Raw genomic sequence first — 18,423 nt, 5'->3', positions numbered from 1 at the left:
AAGACCATTATATATATTTTTAATTTGATAATAAAATGGTTTAAATTTTAAATCAAAGTTATTCCAACAACTTACTTTATCTACATATATTTAATTATATTTAAATTTTTCTAGAAGCTTTATTAATAAATAATATAACATATATTCTAAACTTGTCTGGACATCAATGAAATAATTCATAATTTAAACATATTAAAGTTACAGGCCATTAAAATTCAAATTGAATTATCTCACTTCATATAATATGATAAAATACGTATGTACATATATATTTTGTACTTGTAGAAATACATAGTTCCCATTTTCAATATTTTCTGGCTATGATCCTTGGTGATTGATTTATAAGTTGCCTGTCTCCCAGTGCGGTGCATGGTCTGTTGAAGCCTTATATAGACCCGAATTTTAATAATCAATGAACCGTTGAAACACTCACCCCGTCGAGCTGGAGTCGTCTTGCGCCCTCCACCCAGAAACTCCACAGCCTCAAAAACAATGAGGGTGAATTTGGTCGAGAGAGAAAAAAAAGGATAAAACGAAGGGAGCGATGCGAACTGATCCTGCAGATAGTCGCTTAGAACTGACGGAGCGTTATATTTCTGATATCCTGAAGCGGAGCCCCACTTCCTGTAACGCAATTCCATACCTACATATACATTTCACTATATTATTAAAATATAAGTTTTGGGAATTCGACAGCGTGATGGAGTTGTATGTGTGGCACATATCAACGGTTATTACAGGACCTTTGGTGAAACATTCGGTGTGGTTTATTGAGTGTCGCCAGCTTGTACGTCCATTCTGAAACGTTTGGTAGGCGACGCGTCATCACGGACACAAATTGTGCTCGTTTAGGTCCCACTCTCTGCGAGATTTGTTAAAGTTTAATAGTTGAACTTACGAGTCGGGGCATAATTGCCGAATTTGGGCGAGTGGGTGGGTGGGCGGGAGGCCCTCTCCAGCAATTCCCCAGACGACGGCAGTAACACACAAACGCGCACTAATGAGCAATATTTGTATACGGCCCCCGATTCTTCGACAAACTTCTTCAATACTTGAGGAGGGATGTTGCTCATGGAGTCCTTCTCCTATTTCGCCCTAGCATGCGTTTTAAGTTCCTTCGGAAATGTGTGCATCCGTCCCCCGTTTTGTTGCTTTCCAGAAAAATTCCTACGCGACTTTTCACGTACTCTCTCCGACTGGTGTAATTAAATTCTTTCGTCATTCTAAACAAAGGAAAGCGCACTTTGCAAACATTAAAAATGCATGTTGGTGTCTCCTTACAGTCGCTTAAGCCTGTTTTATTTTTTAATGCTGGAAAATGTCGTGGAAAATATCAAACGCTCAAATTGGGGTAAATTTTTATATATTTTTCATTTGTTTGTTTCATCATATAGACGTTAACTTCTAGATTTATTCTAAAAAGCAAACTTGGCATAGCATCAAATTGAACCCAAAAGTAAAACGATACTACTAGTTTTTCGTAGTATTTATAGGTACATATATACATATGTATGTAGTTTAAATTTGTTCGCTCTACTTCCTCGAATTCGATTGATTTTAAAAAGATTATACATTTAGCATTTCAACTATCTGAAATATAATTTCATTGATTTCTTAATAAATATATCTTCCTAAAATATAAATTCACTATAGGCCGTAAACACATACATATGTACGCTGTGTTGTTAATAAATCTTCATTCAAAAGCCATCAACACAGCGTATGTGTTTATATTAAATCCTCCAAAATTCATACAAAAAAAAGTATAAAGATTTAATCAAACTCATTCATTGATATCATACCGGTATATATTTATCCAAAATATCGATAAATAAATTAAAAATATATACTATACATATAATATGTATGTATATATGTAGTATATATTTCTATAGTCTAAAGCTTGACTTGAATTCAATGAATGAAGAATTGATCGATAATATTCCAAAATAATAGTACCTATTCCGAAAATATTTCAAATTCCCAGATATTGAAATTGACTGGTTTGTTCTCACACAGCATACATATTTCTCAAATTTAATCTTTTATTGAAATGAATAACTCAATGATCTATAAGATATGTAGATATCGTTTATTACGTGAAAATTTATCGAAATCTATATATAATTTATGCAAAATTGAAACACCACAGTTTGAGAAATACTGATCTGATAATTCATACGATCGAAGACAACTGCAAAGAAGCTATATTCCAATTATTAATTTATTTGATAGAAATGCTTTATATATTTTTATAAAACCGGTACTTCGCGAACAATAGGCGGTCTCTCATGGAGAGTTTTCGGAAAATTCGGACGCTCCATGATGCGTTGATATTAAGAAACTGTCAGTGAGATCGAGATAAAATACAAAACATATGTTTTGCATATTGAACGGTAGCTTTGAATGTAGAATATAACACCTCATTTTTATTCTGGTTTACTTGGATCTAAAAGCAAATGGCAACAAACAATACGATTCAAAATTGGACTGTTACAGTATGTAGTTTAAATAAAAGTGGGGTTGGGTGTATTGAGAATATACATAGAAAGGATGGGGTGGTAGAAGTTGAACGTCGTTTAAGCGTGTTTAGTGTGTTGCGTCGTGCTTTTGAGCGTATTTACGATTTTGATCCGGCCCGCTGAATTATGCGAATCGATTTCAATACATGAATACAAATTGATTCTGAGGAATTCACAGAATGGCCCGACTGCAACCAATAAAGGCAAAGTGATTCGGTGATGCCGAGTTACGAGCGAACTAAGTAACGAGATGCTACCGAGAGGAGAACGCTGCAGACACCCAACTGGAGACTTTATTAAAACTTTTAACTTTGCTTTCCAATACCACCACCTCCATCCTTCTTGGACTTTCTATATAAGTATGAATATTATGTATAATGAATTTACCAATTCACTTAGCAGTTGAAGATAACAATATTTTTAAGCGATGGATGTTATTTGGAATTAGTATTTTTATTTTCAAATACGATATTATACCTATACATATAATGTTATTTTTAATTATGAAAGTAAAATTAAATAATAAAAAGTTTTCATATTGCAGTGAGGATATCATCATAATATTATACATATATGCACATTACATTATGTGGAATATGACGTAATTCTATATGTAATTTTAATAAAATGCTATGTTTGGAATTACATATATTATATCTATTATTTTAGGTTAACTAATTACAGTTTTTTTAATTTTGTTATATTATAGTTGTTAGTTTTAGTTCACAATTGTTAATTGTGAAAATGTGAAATAATTTATTTTTAATTTTCTAATTAATAATAAATAAATAAATGCTATTTAGTCGAGATTCACTTTCGTCAATTCTCCCCCCGGTTTGAAATAAGAGTGAAAATTAGATAAACGCTTTAAGACATCATCAACGGACGAATGTTTTGTTTGAATTCGTTCGCTCGAGTTGCGCAAATTGCCGCAAACGACGTCGTTGCGCTAATCTCCGTTAACAAAAGCGCCTTCTTTAATTCCACAAAAGGGCATTCTAAAGGGAAAGGAAATCTAATACGGTCTGTTCACTGTTTTAATGCATTTTTCTCGGTGGCGAATTGTCTGGTCCGATGCTCCTCTAACTCGCCCGCTCACCCCCCGAAAGCCGACACACCCCCACGTTATCCTCTTAGCGTCCGTCTGAAAGCTCCTCAATCAAACGACCGTTTCGTGTCCCGAGCCGGATTTGCAAACCCGAAATAGTACCCTTAGGTGGCACAAATCAGAATTTCAACTAATTTTACCGTGGACCCTTTTTACTCAAAGTTCACTAGGCAAATGGTCAAACTGAGTTTCAAACAAAGACATCATAGGCTTATGTACTTTCGCGGTGCGTTCACACCACATACCAAACATCCATTTTACATAGATGTGTATTCTAACAAACCAACTTTGAATGGATTTCTCTATGTATCTGAAATACTTAGGAATAGTTCTCAAAAAAATTTCATAGGCGTCGGTAAACTTTTTTTGTTGCGGGTATGTATTATGAAAATGTTTCGGGTCAGTGGGTACTTTCATTTTAAAAGTCATTTTAAAAGGCAAAAACTCTTCCATTCCTCGTACATTTTCAAAATTGTGTAGTTGTTTCTTTGGAGTCGTTCGTTAAAAATCATTGTATATAATTTATTTATTTAAGTTTAAGTTTGGATCATAGTGGCATTACAGGAATACCTAATGCGCCACAATGGTTGAAAAAATTCAGAAAAATGAGAAAAATAAAAATATATACATATGTATATACACAGACAAAATAAATTTACACTTAATTATAAAAAAAACAATAGCATTATAATAATAGCAGCTAATGTAAACATATCAAATAATAAAATACTAAGAAGGGAATGTCTTGCATCTACAACCAGCACCTTGATATAAGAACCAGCCTCAAATACAATACGTCCCTACGAGGCCCAAACAGAGAGAGAAAATCAAAATTCCACTCATATATCACATTCAATTATGAAATGATTCATTATGTCTGTTTAGAACAAAAACCTTAAAAACTATTATTTATCATTGAGTTTGATATAATTTTTATCGATTTCGTTAAAAGTAATATTTGTACATATGTATGTCATCAAGCAATCTATAAATCTATTGAGAACTTTGCCTCGACGATTTTTTTTTTTCAGCATGTAACAGAAAAATTTCATATAAATACTTTGAAGCGTCTGTGTGTTAACGCAGATCGTGCTATTTTGTTTACAATCTTAATAACCTTTTTTATTACATCCTTAGTTAATTATCTTTTCAAATAAATTTTCGTCATGCAATGCTAATTACATTACACTAGATAACAAATAATGTTTGACTTGTCGCATATTCTTAAATAAAATATTTAAAAAGATACATATATTTTTTGGTGCTTATTATACGAAAAAACAAACTCTAGCCTTAACCGGTTAACTCAAGTGGGTCATTTAGCATATTGTCAAATGGGTCACTTAGCGACCGGCGAATCATACGATAGATCAGTCATCGTTGCCGGTGACTGATCTATCGTATAGGAAAAAAAAAATTCCATTCGTAATATTATAAAACTAATGTGAGTTGAATTATTTTTACATCAACATTTTCATAATATATCGGAAGGTTTTTAAATAAAACTTTTCGTATTATTTGTATTAATAAAAGTTCAATTGTTTTAGTTGTTTATTCGTTTTGTTGTTTAAATGGCAGAATATTATACCTACATACTTAAAAATATGTATATACGTACCAAAAGTGTGATATAGTATATATGTATATAGGATCCGGATGTGAAGGATTCCAAGTGAAACGCAGATTAAGTCAGAACTATGTATTTGGACATGTTATCTTCGGGCTTGTTCTCCAACAAGTGACCATAACAACACGCATCCGGTCTTTCCCAGGCATACCACACACACTCTATCTCGGCTCGTTTAAAAATCAATTCTACATTCGGTCATTCCTGACTGTCATTCGCCCTCGGATGACATTCTTCGTCTTTTATATTTTTACAGCATTTCATCTCACATTCTTTTAAAACATTTCCTCTATCATCCTCAACAATGTTTCATCTCACATTCTTTTACATTTCATTTTCCACTCTATCCAATGTATCATCTTACATTCTTTTAAAACATTTCCTCTATCATCCTCAACAATGTTTAATCTTCCATTCCATAAAATCATCTTATATTCTCCTAAACATGCTTTCAATTGTCACAATTACAATTTAAATCACAATTACAATCATCATCACAATTACAATCATCACCACAATTACAATCATCATCACAACTACATTTCAATACACTTATACATCAATCATTTCACAATTTACATAACAATTACAATTATAACAAATTAATCGTTACACATTTCACTACAAATCAATTTTTCATTTCAACACAATTCAATCTTCAATAAAGTTACACATAAATCATCACAATTAAAGTTACACATAAATCATCACAATTAAAGTTACACATAAATCATCACAATTACAATTTAAAATTATTTCAAGCAATACAAAACAGAAAGGTATCACAATTACTATGTAAAATTATTACAAGCAATACAAAACAGAAAGGTATCACAACCTTTACAATGACAAGTTAAATTTTTACCCCGGAAACAATCACATTTTAAAACATTACTAGAATTAGCAATAAAACATTAAAATCAATACCTTTACAATGACAGGTTAAATCTTTACACCAGAAACAATCACATTTTAAAACATTACTAGAATTAGCAATAAAACATTAAAATCAATACCTTTACAATGACAAAAGTTAAATCTTTACATCGGAAACAATCACATTTTAAAACATTACTAGAATTACATTTCAATACAGTTATCTTATATTCTTCTAAGCATGTAACCAAATTAAAACATGATTCAATATACAAAGCACTTCCCAAAAAATACTAGAATAAGCAATAAAACATTACACTTTTCAATCATCAAATTACAAGTAAGGCTTAACTAAAAACCCTCCAGGTATTTCACTTATTCTCTAATTCACAAACGCACACTTCACTTCCCTCGGTACAACTTAAAACATAATCTTAAATAACATAAAACATTCTTCGTATCTCGGCCATACTTCAACTTATCTTACATATATCTCTAATTCACAAACGCACACTTCACTTCCATCGGTACAACTTAAATTCTATCCAATGCCCTCGGCGATTCTCCGTGAGCATCCGATGAATCTGCCGTCACCCCACAGATTTTCTGCTAGTAATTTACCATAAATGAAGTCAACACATATTGGTTCTAGCTCACTGATACATCCAGTAAGTCTTTTCTCAATCCATGGTTCTATTTTCTTTTCCATTGAATTAACATCAATCCGACTACGACCGAGCTTGAAAGTGAATACAGTGTCTTTTGGTGTTGAAATTTTGACTGGGTCCCTTAATCCTTCTTGTGATTTAGCCATATCTTTCTCTTTGTCTTTATGTTTTTCCTTTTCTTTATTCTCATCTTCAGAATTCTTCAAATGACTATAATCCTTAGATCCTTTTCCAAATTGATCATCGGGTGGTTCATCTGTATTTGAAAACGGTATGTCTCCGTAGTCCCAAAGTCTTCTTCTTTGCAATCCATCACCGTCCATACTTCCATCAGCCAGGTTCACACCTCCATCAGCCATGTTCGCATCGTCCTCTTCATCATTGGAAACAATGAGTTCTCTTTGAGCAGACATCTCTCGTGAAGCCCGTTGCTGCAAAGGTCTTTTTCTGTGCAAACCATCACTGTTCACACTTACATCAGCCAGGTTCACACCTCCATCAGCCATGTTTGCATCGTCCTCTTCATCATTGGAAACAATGAGTTCTCTTTGAGCAGACATCTCTCGTGAAGCCCGTTGCTGCAAAGGTCTTTTACATGCCTGTTGCCACACTTCCTTACGATCCCTCATGTCTTGCTCTTTTTTCCTCCTCGGCAGACTCCGTTCTAAGTTAACCTCCATCAAAACACACGGTTTTTTAACACATTTCACTTTGCTGCCGTCAATGCACATAAGAACGGATTCTGTGATAGGGCTACCCAACAGGGCGGCACCCGGGATACTGACTTCTTTTCTTATTTCTTCTTGTATTGTCAAGACAGTCTTTGTTTTGGTGCTGTTACATTGAGCTGATATGTGCCCAAACTCGTTGCAATTGAAGCAGCGGGTTCCTCTTTTCTTGAATCTGCAGTCGGCTGATAAGTGTCCACGTCCTCCGCAATTGTAACATTGTGGTCTCTCTCTTTCTCGGTTTCTTACGGGCCCCGCCACCCTGGGTTCGTCATCCTCTCTAATTTTCTCGCACTGCGTAACTCGCGTCTTCAGCTCCTGGATTGTACCGGCCCCGCTCAGCGTCATTTTTTCATACTTATCAAACCCAAGTCCACCAATTATGTACGCGATAATCGCCTCTTCCTCAATAAAACTACACTTGGCTGCAATCCCCTTCATCCTGTAAATGTAGCTTAAAATGTCTTCCGCTTTTCCCTTTTTTTCTAACCTCAGTTCTCTGTGCACGTCCGCACTATTCAACTGATGGCCAAACTCTCTGGTCAATCGTTCCTTAAGTATCGCCCACGTGACGATGCCCGTTTCCGAGTCCAAGAAGTCCTTGGCAGTTCCTTCACACAGCATCCGCCCATACACCAACTGTTGTGTCTCCGTCCAGCCGAGGATTTGCGCGTTTTCTTCGAGGCGCTCAATCCACACTGCAATAGGGCTATTTCTGCCGTTATATTTCGGCAGACCGAAACCAACCTCCAGATCTCGGAAATTGAACTGTGGTATCTCCCTCGTCGTCGTTGCCACTGGCGTCGTCGTGGATATCATCATCGTCGTGTGGCGTGTTCGCTGACGTGACGTCACCGACGTCACGGGCTTCGCCTTTAAGCTCGTACGCGATCTCGTCATCGCGCGCGCGTCCTAACCTCAACTGTCAAAACTCCGCGTCGTCGTCTGACCGCTTCTGGCTGTCACTGGAATGTCTTCGGGCATCCCGGACAAAGCCCCCAAATATAGGATCCGGATGTGAAGGATTCCAAGTGAAACGCAGATTAAGTCAGAACTATGTATTTGGACATGTTATCTTCGGGCTTGTTCTCCAACAAGTGACCATAACAACACGCATCCGGTCTTTCCCAGGCATACCACACACACTCTATCTCGGCTCGTTTAAAAATCAATTCTACATGTATATGTATACATATGTATGTACATATACTATATGAAGTGAAGAGCTCAGCATCCGAAATATGGATCGCAACATAGTTTGTATGTAAAATTATATATGAATGTATGTATGTACATATGTATTATGTACATACATACTTAACAACTCTGATAATTAGTCACCGGAGCCTGAGGGGGCCGTGTATTGTTCAAAGGTTGTAAATGCATTGTTAAAGGTTTGCCGAACAATGGATAGCACTGTGACTATCCTACCTCTACTGATAATATATAACTTGCCAAATTTGTTCCGGGCTTAATTTAATGGCGTTAAAACTGAAAAGATACACATCAGATAAAAATTTGAAGTACATATGTACATACATAGACTGCTTAGTAAATTTAGCAGGAAAATGACCTTGATGTAGACATAATTTTTATTATAGATCAAAACATTTTAATTTTAGACGCTTTATATTCTTATATCGCCCTTTAAATTTTGTCAGAATAACCTCTTGCGCGTCAATAGGCGTGGCGTCGGAAAGAACGTTTCGGCACAAAGGATTTTCGTATAAAACGGCGAAAAACCAAATCCGTATCGGAATCCTTTGGCAGTGCGTCCAGCGCATTTAGATAAAAGTGAAAGTATTAGGGACGCGCTGCAGTGAAACGGACAGGGGTGGCAGCCATCGCTGCTTTCAATCTGACAAACCACCTCGGTATCCCACCCCAAGCTCCCTCGGGATGGCGCAGCCCCACCGGGATTATGGCAAATCGGCAAACAAAATGCCGCGAGATCCTCGCAGGCTTACTGTTGATTGACAAATCTACCCCCCGACGACGAAGCACACACGTGGACGCGCACATCTCTCGCTTTTTTGCATTTTCCAGCACTGTGAAAAGCTTTCACGAATTTTCAATCGTGCCGATAGTGAGATGTGTTGCTATTTTAATAAAATAAAAAAAACTCGTTGACAAAGCTGATGAAAGCTAGCTACTGTTCATTGAATTAGATTAGAAGGCTTCCAGTCAGGTGCAAAATGTAACATAGTAAAAAAAGGCAACCTATCCTTATCGTGGCCTACATACATAAGTCCACATATGTATATGTACATACATGTAGTTTGGTATATTCTATAAAATGTATTTAATATCTATATATTTGTATATGTATTATTGAATAATTGAATTAAATCTGCGGCTTGCATTTAAAAAAGAGCCTTGCAGATTTATCTATTAAGAAGCATTTATACCCAAGATTTAAATATCTAAAAGTTCCATAAATATAGTTAATAGGGGGGGAGTTTGATTTGAAGGCTTATTTAATTACAAAATAATATACTAAGAGGGGTACATTTTTTTTAAATACCAAATTCCAAAGGTTAGGAAACGCTCTAAGAAGATTATAATATATTTTTTTAGTGAATATTCAAAAATATTTTTTAGCTAGTTCATTATGGACCGTTACAATTTTCCGAAAACTCTCTATGTGAATCCCCTTATTTTTTGCAAAGTAACGGTAAATTTTATGTTTTCTAAATTAAACATAGCATAAAGCCTTTCAATCAAATACATTTTTTTTATTACAGTTGTCTTCGATCGTATGAATCGAATCAGATCAGTATTTTTCAAACTGTAGTGATTCAATTTTGTATAAAATTTATATACATTTCAATAAATTTTAACATACATAGATTATTCATTTGAATAAAATATTCAATTTGAGATTTATAGTATACTAATACTATGCGAGAACAAACCAGTAAATTTCAATATCTGAGGTTTTGAATTAATTTCTGAATATTATTATTTTGGAATATTATCAATTAATTCAGTCAAGCCAAGTTTTAAACCATAGAAATATGTATATATATATATTTTTTTAACTTATTTATCGATATTTTGGATAAAGATATTATGCCGGTATGATATCAACGAATGACAGTTTTAAACTAAATCTTTAAAATAATACTTTTTTGTATGAAGTTTGTATGAAAACACACACGCTGTGTTGACGGCCTTTGAATGAAGTTTTATAAAAAAAATTAAAGAGACAGAGTATGTATGTACATATGTGTTCACGGGCCAATAGTGAGCTAATTTAATATTTATTTTTGAAATCGATCAAAAATTCCTTATATTTTATGTAATCTAAGTCAACTATGTATGTATGTACATACATAGTTGTTATGTAAATAAATCAACATGAAGATATCTCATTATTCTCAAATATACAAGACCAACTGGATCATAACGTAGCAACTTTGCAAAGTGAGCGGATTATTTTATATGGAAATTCCTCGAACGGCATAGTATGTAAAATACAGGTACATACGTATCTCAGAAATTATTATCTCGTGTTTACGTTACACATCATGCATCGGATTAAACCAGTTTACGGTGATCGTCGAACCCTTCAGATCATCTTTTATGCAGATACCGCGAGTGTACAATATTTCTGAAAGCCTTGCGCTGACCACACCGGATTTCTTGATAATGGCCATAATTTATAGGGTTTTGTGTCAACTCGATAAGGCCCAGTCACGAACCGTATTCCTCATTCGAGTATGATTCACGTTAACGCCCTCGTGACTCATTTGACGGCCAAGCCGTGCTAAGGGGCGCGCTCCACAATCGGCGGGTACTTCCGTTTTGCGAAATTTTGGCAAATATTTGCACACACCCTTTAAGTTAAACTAACGCGGCGGGTACGCAAGTCAAGCGGGTTGCTGAGGGGCACGTCGGATAATAAATAAACGTGTATCTATCTACCCCCCCCCCCTACCTGTTTGCAAATACGCATTACCCTCACGAGCGGTGACAGCCCTCGTCCTAACAGATATTTGCTCTATCTCGACATTATTTGTACACGCTAGTTGTACGCTGGGGAGATAAGGCGGTGTGCTGACCATCGTGGCAGATGGCGAATCGAACTATGGTTTAATTAAAAATATGGGGTGTGTTTGTTTGTATTGACCTTTAGAATTAATGAGTGTGTTGCTTGTTGCTGACCGGTACATTCATTCAATTAAAATATATAAAAATAATATGTAGTGCTGTCATGTTAATGTCATTCAATTTTTAAAATTGTTCTTTTTGTATTCAAAAGAATAGATTGTCATCTTCATTTGCAGCCGTTCATAATTCATTGTTGAATAAAGTCGTTTCTAAAACGCTTCTATTCATCTTCGTTTTGAGCAACGCTTAAACCTAGTATACCTATAGGTATATTGTACTTCGTCCATCCATCTCACTTTTGATATTCCTTGCACTCTTTTACCTTCTTGGGTAATCTTCGTCCACTCATATTGTCCTTATTTATTTACAAATGTTTTATTATCTGATTCTATTCATTATACCGAGAATGTATCTTTCCATACTTTTCCAAAATGCATTGAATTTATACAACATGGTTGGCATTCAATATTCAACTTTTTTCAACCATATTTTTCAATTAAAAACAGCAGTGATTTAATTCCAGATTTAATTCGTCTCTTCGTCTTCTCTTTCTGACTTCCGGAGATTCTGATGGTTTGCCTTATTTAACGAAGTCTTACATTTAATTATTCTGCATTACTTACGCTTCAAGTGCAACTCAATCTGGCATATTATATTTTAATTTTGATATACATTTATAGTTTTAGCTGTTACAGAATATTTTTTTATTTATTTTTGCAAAAGCTTATTTACATTGAATATATCTACATCTAAAATAATACTACATTGAATAAATGCTACTTCTACATTTGTGTCATTTTACTCTCCGCAGAATGCATGTGTCAATGCTCTTTATGTACATACATACATTTTTAATATATTTTTTGTAAACGTATACACCCCCGAGGAAAGCATATTGCTGATTAGATTTAGACTATTATTTAATATTTATTAAAAACAGAAACATACAGTTTTACAATATTTTTTCAAAACATTGACTCCAAAAATGTTTCAGCATATTTATTTATATATTATATATTAACCCCAATCATAGCTGCCACTACAGGTTGTCCAAGGTGACACTTACATATGTATGATCAAACTTTTGTACATTAGTACCAAAAACCATTATTACACATAATGATTGTACACAAAATATGTATAAGTTGAAAACACTGGATGACAATCCATGCCACTTTTCAACTCTTCCACTGCGGAAACCACTATAGCTGCTCCATAGTAATATATTTGTACATATGTATGTACATAAATTTACTCAATTCAACCAAGAAGGTCGACTGTAACGACATCACATCGTCATCTTCATCGCTTAGTCTTGCAAAAATGTTGAGATAATTGTTGCGAATTCACAATTGCGAAACACTAAAGATTTTTATTCAATTTATGAATAAACTTTTCACTAACACTTATTTTTAATACAATACTATTAAATTATGCTTATTATTATTCTTTTTTATAAATTATGTACATAATAGTAATAGTTTTAATGGTTTTGTTGTGATTTTCCAGCGGGAGGAAGGTGTGTCTCGCGATGTGGAAGTGGAGCGCAGCGAACTGCGCACGAGACTCTCTCATGCCGAGCACGAAGCTGAGCGCGCAAATGCACGACTCCGAGCTGCGCACAGAGAACTCACCAGGTAAATGCGAGAAAGCCAAATTAAATCACCTCTCCGTCGAGATTGCGACGGCGAGATGTTACCAAAACCTACCCCAAACAATATCGTCCGCCCCGTCGCCGTCCTGCCGGAGACATCATAAAAGAAATAAATAATAAACTTTTCCGGGTATAAAAGTCGCGGGAGTCCTTAGCAACACCCTTTTATTGCCGCGCGATCCTGGTTGGCTTCCTGGCTGCCGAAGGAGCTCGCTCCTCACGTGGAAAATGCACCCTTTGTTATTGCACGGCGGGGGGAAAATGGAAAACGGGAAGAATTAAAGGAGACAAACCCGGTCGCGCAGTTGGATCACGTCTCGCCTCCAGCTGTTTTTAAACTCTCGATTCTAAAATCTCGCACCGAAAACGTTTATTTTTCGCTCGTTGTTTAAATTCCACTTGCAGGTATCAATTCCACTCTCTGTCATACTTAGCCGCGTGTTTACGATTGGTTTTAGAATATTTTCGTCCAATTCTTGGTGTTTTAATTTGTATATAACATAATACTAATAAAAAACAATGCGTCTGAATTTTCTTAAATTTGATTCAACGAGAGAATAGAAAAACCCTGCAAGCATTTGACAAACAGTATTACTTGAGTGGATATACATATGTAGTTTAGAAAACCCTCAACAAAGTAATTAGTGCCTATTTACATTTGTAGAACAGCTTTTTGACCAAATTTTCGGATTTAATTACTGAAATGGATCTATTTGAATTTAATCAAATTATGTAGTTCGTTCGTTTTCTTTCAACTAATTCATTATTTCTCACGTTATTGTTTAATCCAAACCAATTTCATAAAGAGAATACATTTTTTTTATTTACATACATATATTTAAACATGAGTTTAACCCTACATATTATTGAACTTGTATATACATACATACATTTATAAATTTATATATTATAAATTAGAAATCATATTCAAATAATGTTGACAAATAATAGGAGGGGTTGGTTTTGCCGATTTGATGAGGAACCGTTTCAACAATGAAATCAGATAAATTGGCAAACTCTGATAAGAAATGATCGATTTATAGTCACAATTATCTAAGTCTGGTCAGCAGCACGACAGAAATACTCGGAATAAATTCTCTTCATTCGATGTCAACTCAGGAACATCTCGGTGGTTAGCATTAACGAATCACCGAGCTATACTGCTATTACATATTAAATATTATAAAAACCTACTTCAAAATATCGTGTTTTGCTTTGATTCCCCATTATAAAAACATTTCAAAAAATATATCCAAAATAATTCAAAGGTTATATGTATGGGTATTATGTATGTACATATGTATAAATTTTCAATAAATACTTTATAGCCTTCGCGGATTACTTAGTACGCGCACCGCTCGACGGCAATATACATGTTTGAAGAAAAGCAGCGAACGTGACCGGCTCGATTTTTCCGAGGTTTTTCCGATTAGAAAATCTCCCCCAAAGCCTCGTCGGTCGACGCGTCCCGAATAATAAAAAGTGTGCCTCGTGGGGCGAGTGTGGCGCACCCCAAGATCCAGACCTCTCCACTGCGAGATGCAGTGCCGCACACCCACAAATCCACTACTGTTGCCACATCTTCACACAATATCATAAATAAGATACATACATACATTATGCCTTCCTCTTAAACATATATTTATAATATAAAGAACAATAAAAAAAATCACGTCATACCGTAAATATAATACATATTTGTGTATACTGTGAATTAAATTATTTTAGCTTTTAAAAGCACGAAATATATTTCGTTATCGATGTACATATATTTATATTTAATAAAATAAGCAAGTGCAGCTTACGGACGTAACCTGGCAACATAAGCCTCTGATGCACAAGTTGCACTTCCACCCCTCCGCTTTCTCCCGCGAAACCTTGCACTTTTCCCTCACGATCAACCTTATCCCCGAAGACGTGCCGCGTATAAAAACGATCTCTCGGGAGGAGTGTTGCATCTATGTCTACATAAACAACCTTAGCCTTCACAAAGTGTATATGACGGTATCGGTCGTAAATTATATGCTTTATGTGATCTTAGCTTAAAGTTCTCGGACTGCCTAAACTACAGTTTTTACACTTTATACTACACTGACTAATCCTGCAATAGTTGCTTTTAATTTGAAATAAATAAAATAATACAAATTTTAATAACCCTCTCGTCAATTCAATATATTTCAAACGTATTACAGGCCACTAGTATATTTACTAACGTATTCAAACGTATTACAGGCCACTAGTATATTTAAAAATTGGTAAACACAAAACATTCGATTCAATGTTTTGCGAGATATTTCTCGAAATAAAGAAAAGTGGACTTATGCCACTTTTAGTAATAACGGCTTATATAATACCTATACATTCACAACTTTTGACATTCATTTAGCTGTTGATAAAGCTATCAAGATATATGATTAAATATAATTTACGTACTAAATATATTTCTACGTATGCTATGTAAACATGATGTTACATGGATGAATAAAACACAGGTACAATTTAGTTACAACATGCTCTCTACCTACGAAATGAGGAAAACCCATTTAGGGAAATACACACATACACGAACGAATAGGTACATCTGCTAGATCCTATTATAGTCGGTGTTAATTAAGTAAGACAACTCTAAATTGAGATGGTACATATGAACTACGGTGGTTCGTATTATACGCGGTCGCATATATGTAATATGATATAATATTTATAATGTACGGGTAGGTATTAATGGTACGGTGTCGCGTTGCTTGACCGCCCCGAGCGACCTCTCGCACCAGCGCGCGTTTGTTTTATTAATTGCTGGAGGGCGCTGCGCCCCCCTGCTGGGGCTCATCCCCCGCTGGGAACCCGCAGGTGCCGTTGAAAGGTTAAACGGTCTCCTTCTTCTGCGAACGGGGATGATTATGAGCACAACTCCTCGACCAAATTACTGAAATAGTGAGGACTCTATTGAATCGACACTTGAATTTGATGTATATATGTATGTACATATGTTTGTCTGTAAATGGTCAAAACGTGTTCGTAGTACTTTAGGTTAGGTTGACTTTTTCAGCGAATTGAGATACCTTATCGCGTTTCAAGATTTAATGCTGAAATTCGCAATAGCCTCGGGTTTCAAACAAACTTGATCCCCGTTTCATTTTCCGAGGTGAAATTTCTCCTTCTTTTTTCCCCAAGAGTTAAATTTCGGTGACAAATTACTCCAGGCGTTCCCCGATGCATTTTTTTCATCTATCGCATTTTATTATTGCAAGTTGTGCCTCCGGGACACGCATTTTTTTGTTTTCAGAATAAAATATGGACGACAATGCGTCAATGTTGCGGTCTGAAAGTTTGCATTTATTGTTGTGCAATGTAATATCCGTTTCCTGACAATAATTTGTATTATAGTATGTGCCATGTTTGTTGTCCCGCTGTATGTTGGAGGATATATGTATGTATATACCTACATATGATAGATAAAATGAAATAGACTTAAATTTGGATAATTTCCTAATGTGGGTATAAATTTATTATCAGCCAATAATCTTTTTCAATTTTCAAACACATTTTTTATTAATTTTATCTGTTAACACGCGGGTAAGTAAGCCACACCTAATCATATACCCAAAATTTATTTATTTAAAAAACGGAAACAAAAAACATTACAAAGTATATAACATTGACACAAATAAGCTTCTAAAAATTAATAAACATCAATGAAAAAATAAATAAAAACAAAGAAGAAACGCATTGAATAATGTTACATACTATGTACATACATATTTACCTAATACTAAGAAAAATGATCAAACAATAGAAATGTAAAGCAAGGAGAGAAACACCAAAAATAATCAATATGGAGGGAATATTGTTAAAAAAAAGAACTACATAAAAATGATTTATAGGAATATTTGGTAGAACAAGGATTAATTTGAAATAATGGATTACGGAGGCATCTGATTGGACATTGTAAAAGCATCTTACGTAATAAATAAGGACTATCAATTATTTACATACATATGTAGTTCAAAAGCTTGAACACAAAAAAAATCAAAAATTTTCCTCCTGATTGTAAGGAAAAAGAGCATTGAGAAGAAATCTAGAATTGCAGTTAGATTGGAATTTTTATTTATGCGCTCTTAATTATTAATTTAAAATATAATCGATAGAAAGGATTTGTTGAAACAGTACTAGGAAATTCCAGATGACTTCTTACAAATTAATTCAAATCACTAGTTTTATCTATATGTATAACTGAAATATAAAGCTTACCAGGAAAATAAAATTATGTTTAAATCATCTCGCTTACTCCGTTTCCTATTAAATTTCAACCGCGAAATATGAATATTACTCTTCTTTCCATTTATTTCAACTTATCATATAATCTGTTGCAAAAATGACTATTTTCATACCATCTAATGGCAAATTTTTACTCTGTATCTAAATATTGTTTAGCTTAAAAATAATACTATATTACGTACATTTGTAGAATATGCAGTTCCATTACATGTGTTTGTTTTATATATTTCTATGAAACGGAGCACACAGAATTGTATTTTGAGGCAAAAGATGTTCATTTTTCGGGTCGTAGTTAGTGGGGATTTTCCCAATGGCGAAACAAGGAAACGACAAACGTTGTTCGATTATTTTTAATGGCCAGGAGTAATCCTACCGTGAAGGATGCGTCCACTACACCAGTGACTCTTGTGGAACTCGGGTAAAGTTTCCGAAACGAGGGAAACAAAGAAATGGTGTGGGGTGGGGGGGGGTTGAGCGTGTAAATAATAGGCAATTTGCCGGACAATAAAACCATTACATGTGATACAGATGCCAGTTTCAATTACAATCCATTATTAGGCAATCTTCTATGAAATTATCGAATAAAAATTACAAAGCGTTCCAAATACAATGTGAGAGCGTATGTGCAATGCATCATTTTGGTGTGCATACACGACAAATTTTAATGGCCATTAAACTCCGCTAGGGGAAAACGTGTATTTTCCGCGATGTTTTTTTCTATTTTTCCCTTCAATTTGTTTTACGTATAAAGTTTCCCTTTCCGTTTCTATACACCGAGAGCTACACCAGGTGCTGCTAACTGCATTTCATCCCATTCGCAATTCATAAAGATGGATTGCAATATCCCTT

General features: G+C 34.8%; 2 protein-coding genes across 3 annotated transcripts in view; one reads left to right on the top strand and one right to left on the bottom strand.

Annotated features, from left to right (window-relative positions):
• LOC143916120 (uncharacterized) overlaps positions 1–18,423 on the top strand; it is a 202,673-nt gene that overhangs the window by 164,152 nt on the left and 20,098 nt on the right. The window contains exon 5 of the mRNA XM_077437035.1: positions 13,152–13,279. Within this exon, the coding sequence (XP_077293161.1) occupies positions 13,152–13,279 (128 nt within the window). The remainder of the gene's footprint in view (positions 1–13,151; positions 13,280–18,423) is intronic.
• LOC143916129 (uncharacterized) overlaps positions 5,524–18,423 on the bottom strand; it is a 305,722-nt gene continuing 292,822 nt past the window's right edge. The window contains exons 1-2 of one of the 2 annotated variants that reach the window (XM_077437050.1): positions 6,646–8,623; positions 6,333–6,533 (exon numbers count right to left, since the gene is read on the bottom strand). In XM_077437050.1, the coding sequence (XP_077293176.1) occupies positions 6,675–8,429 (1,755 nt within the window). In that variant the 5' untranslated portion in view covers positions 8,430–8,623 and the 3' untranslated portion in view covers positions 6,333–6,533; positions 6,646–6,674. Of the gene's footprint in view, positions 8,624–18,423 lie in introns of those variants that run through there. The other variant, XM_077437049.1, reaches the window with a different exon arrangement.

Source organism: Arctopsyche grandis, chromosome 8 (genome assembly GCF_051622035.1).
Source record: "Arctopsyche grandis isolate Sample6627 chromosome 8, ASM5162203v2, whole genome shotgun sequence".
NCBI classification, from domain to species: domain Eukaryota; kingdom Metazoa; phylum Arthropoda; class Insecta; order Trichoptera; family Hydropsychidae; genus Arctopsyche; species Arctopsyche grandis.
Note: the sequence above shows the minus strand (reverse complement) of the source record. Positions and strands in the feature narration are given on the sequence as shown.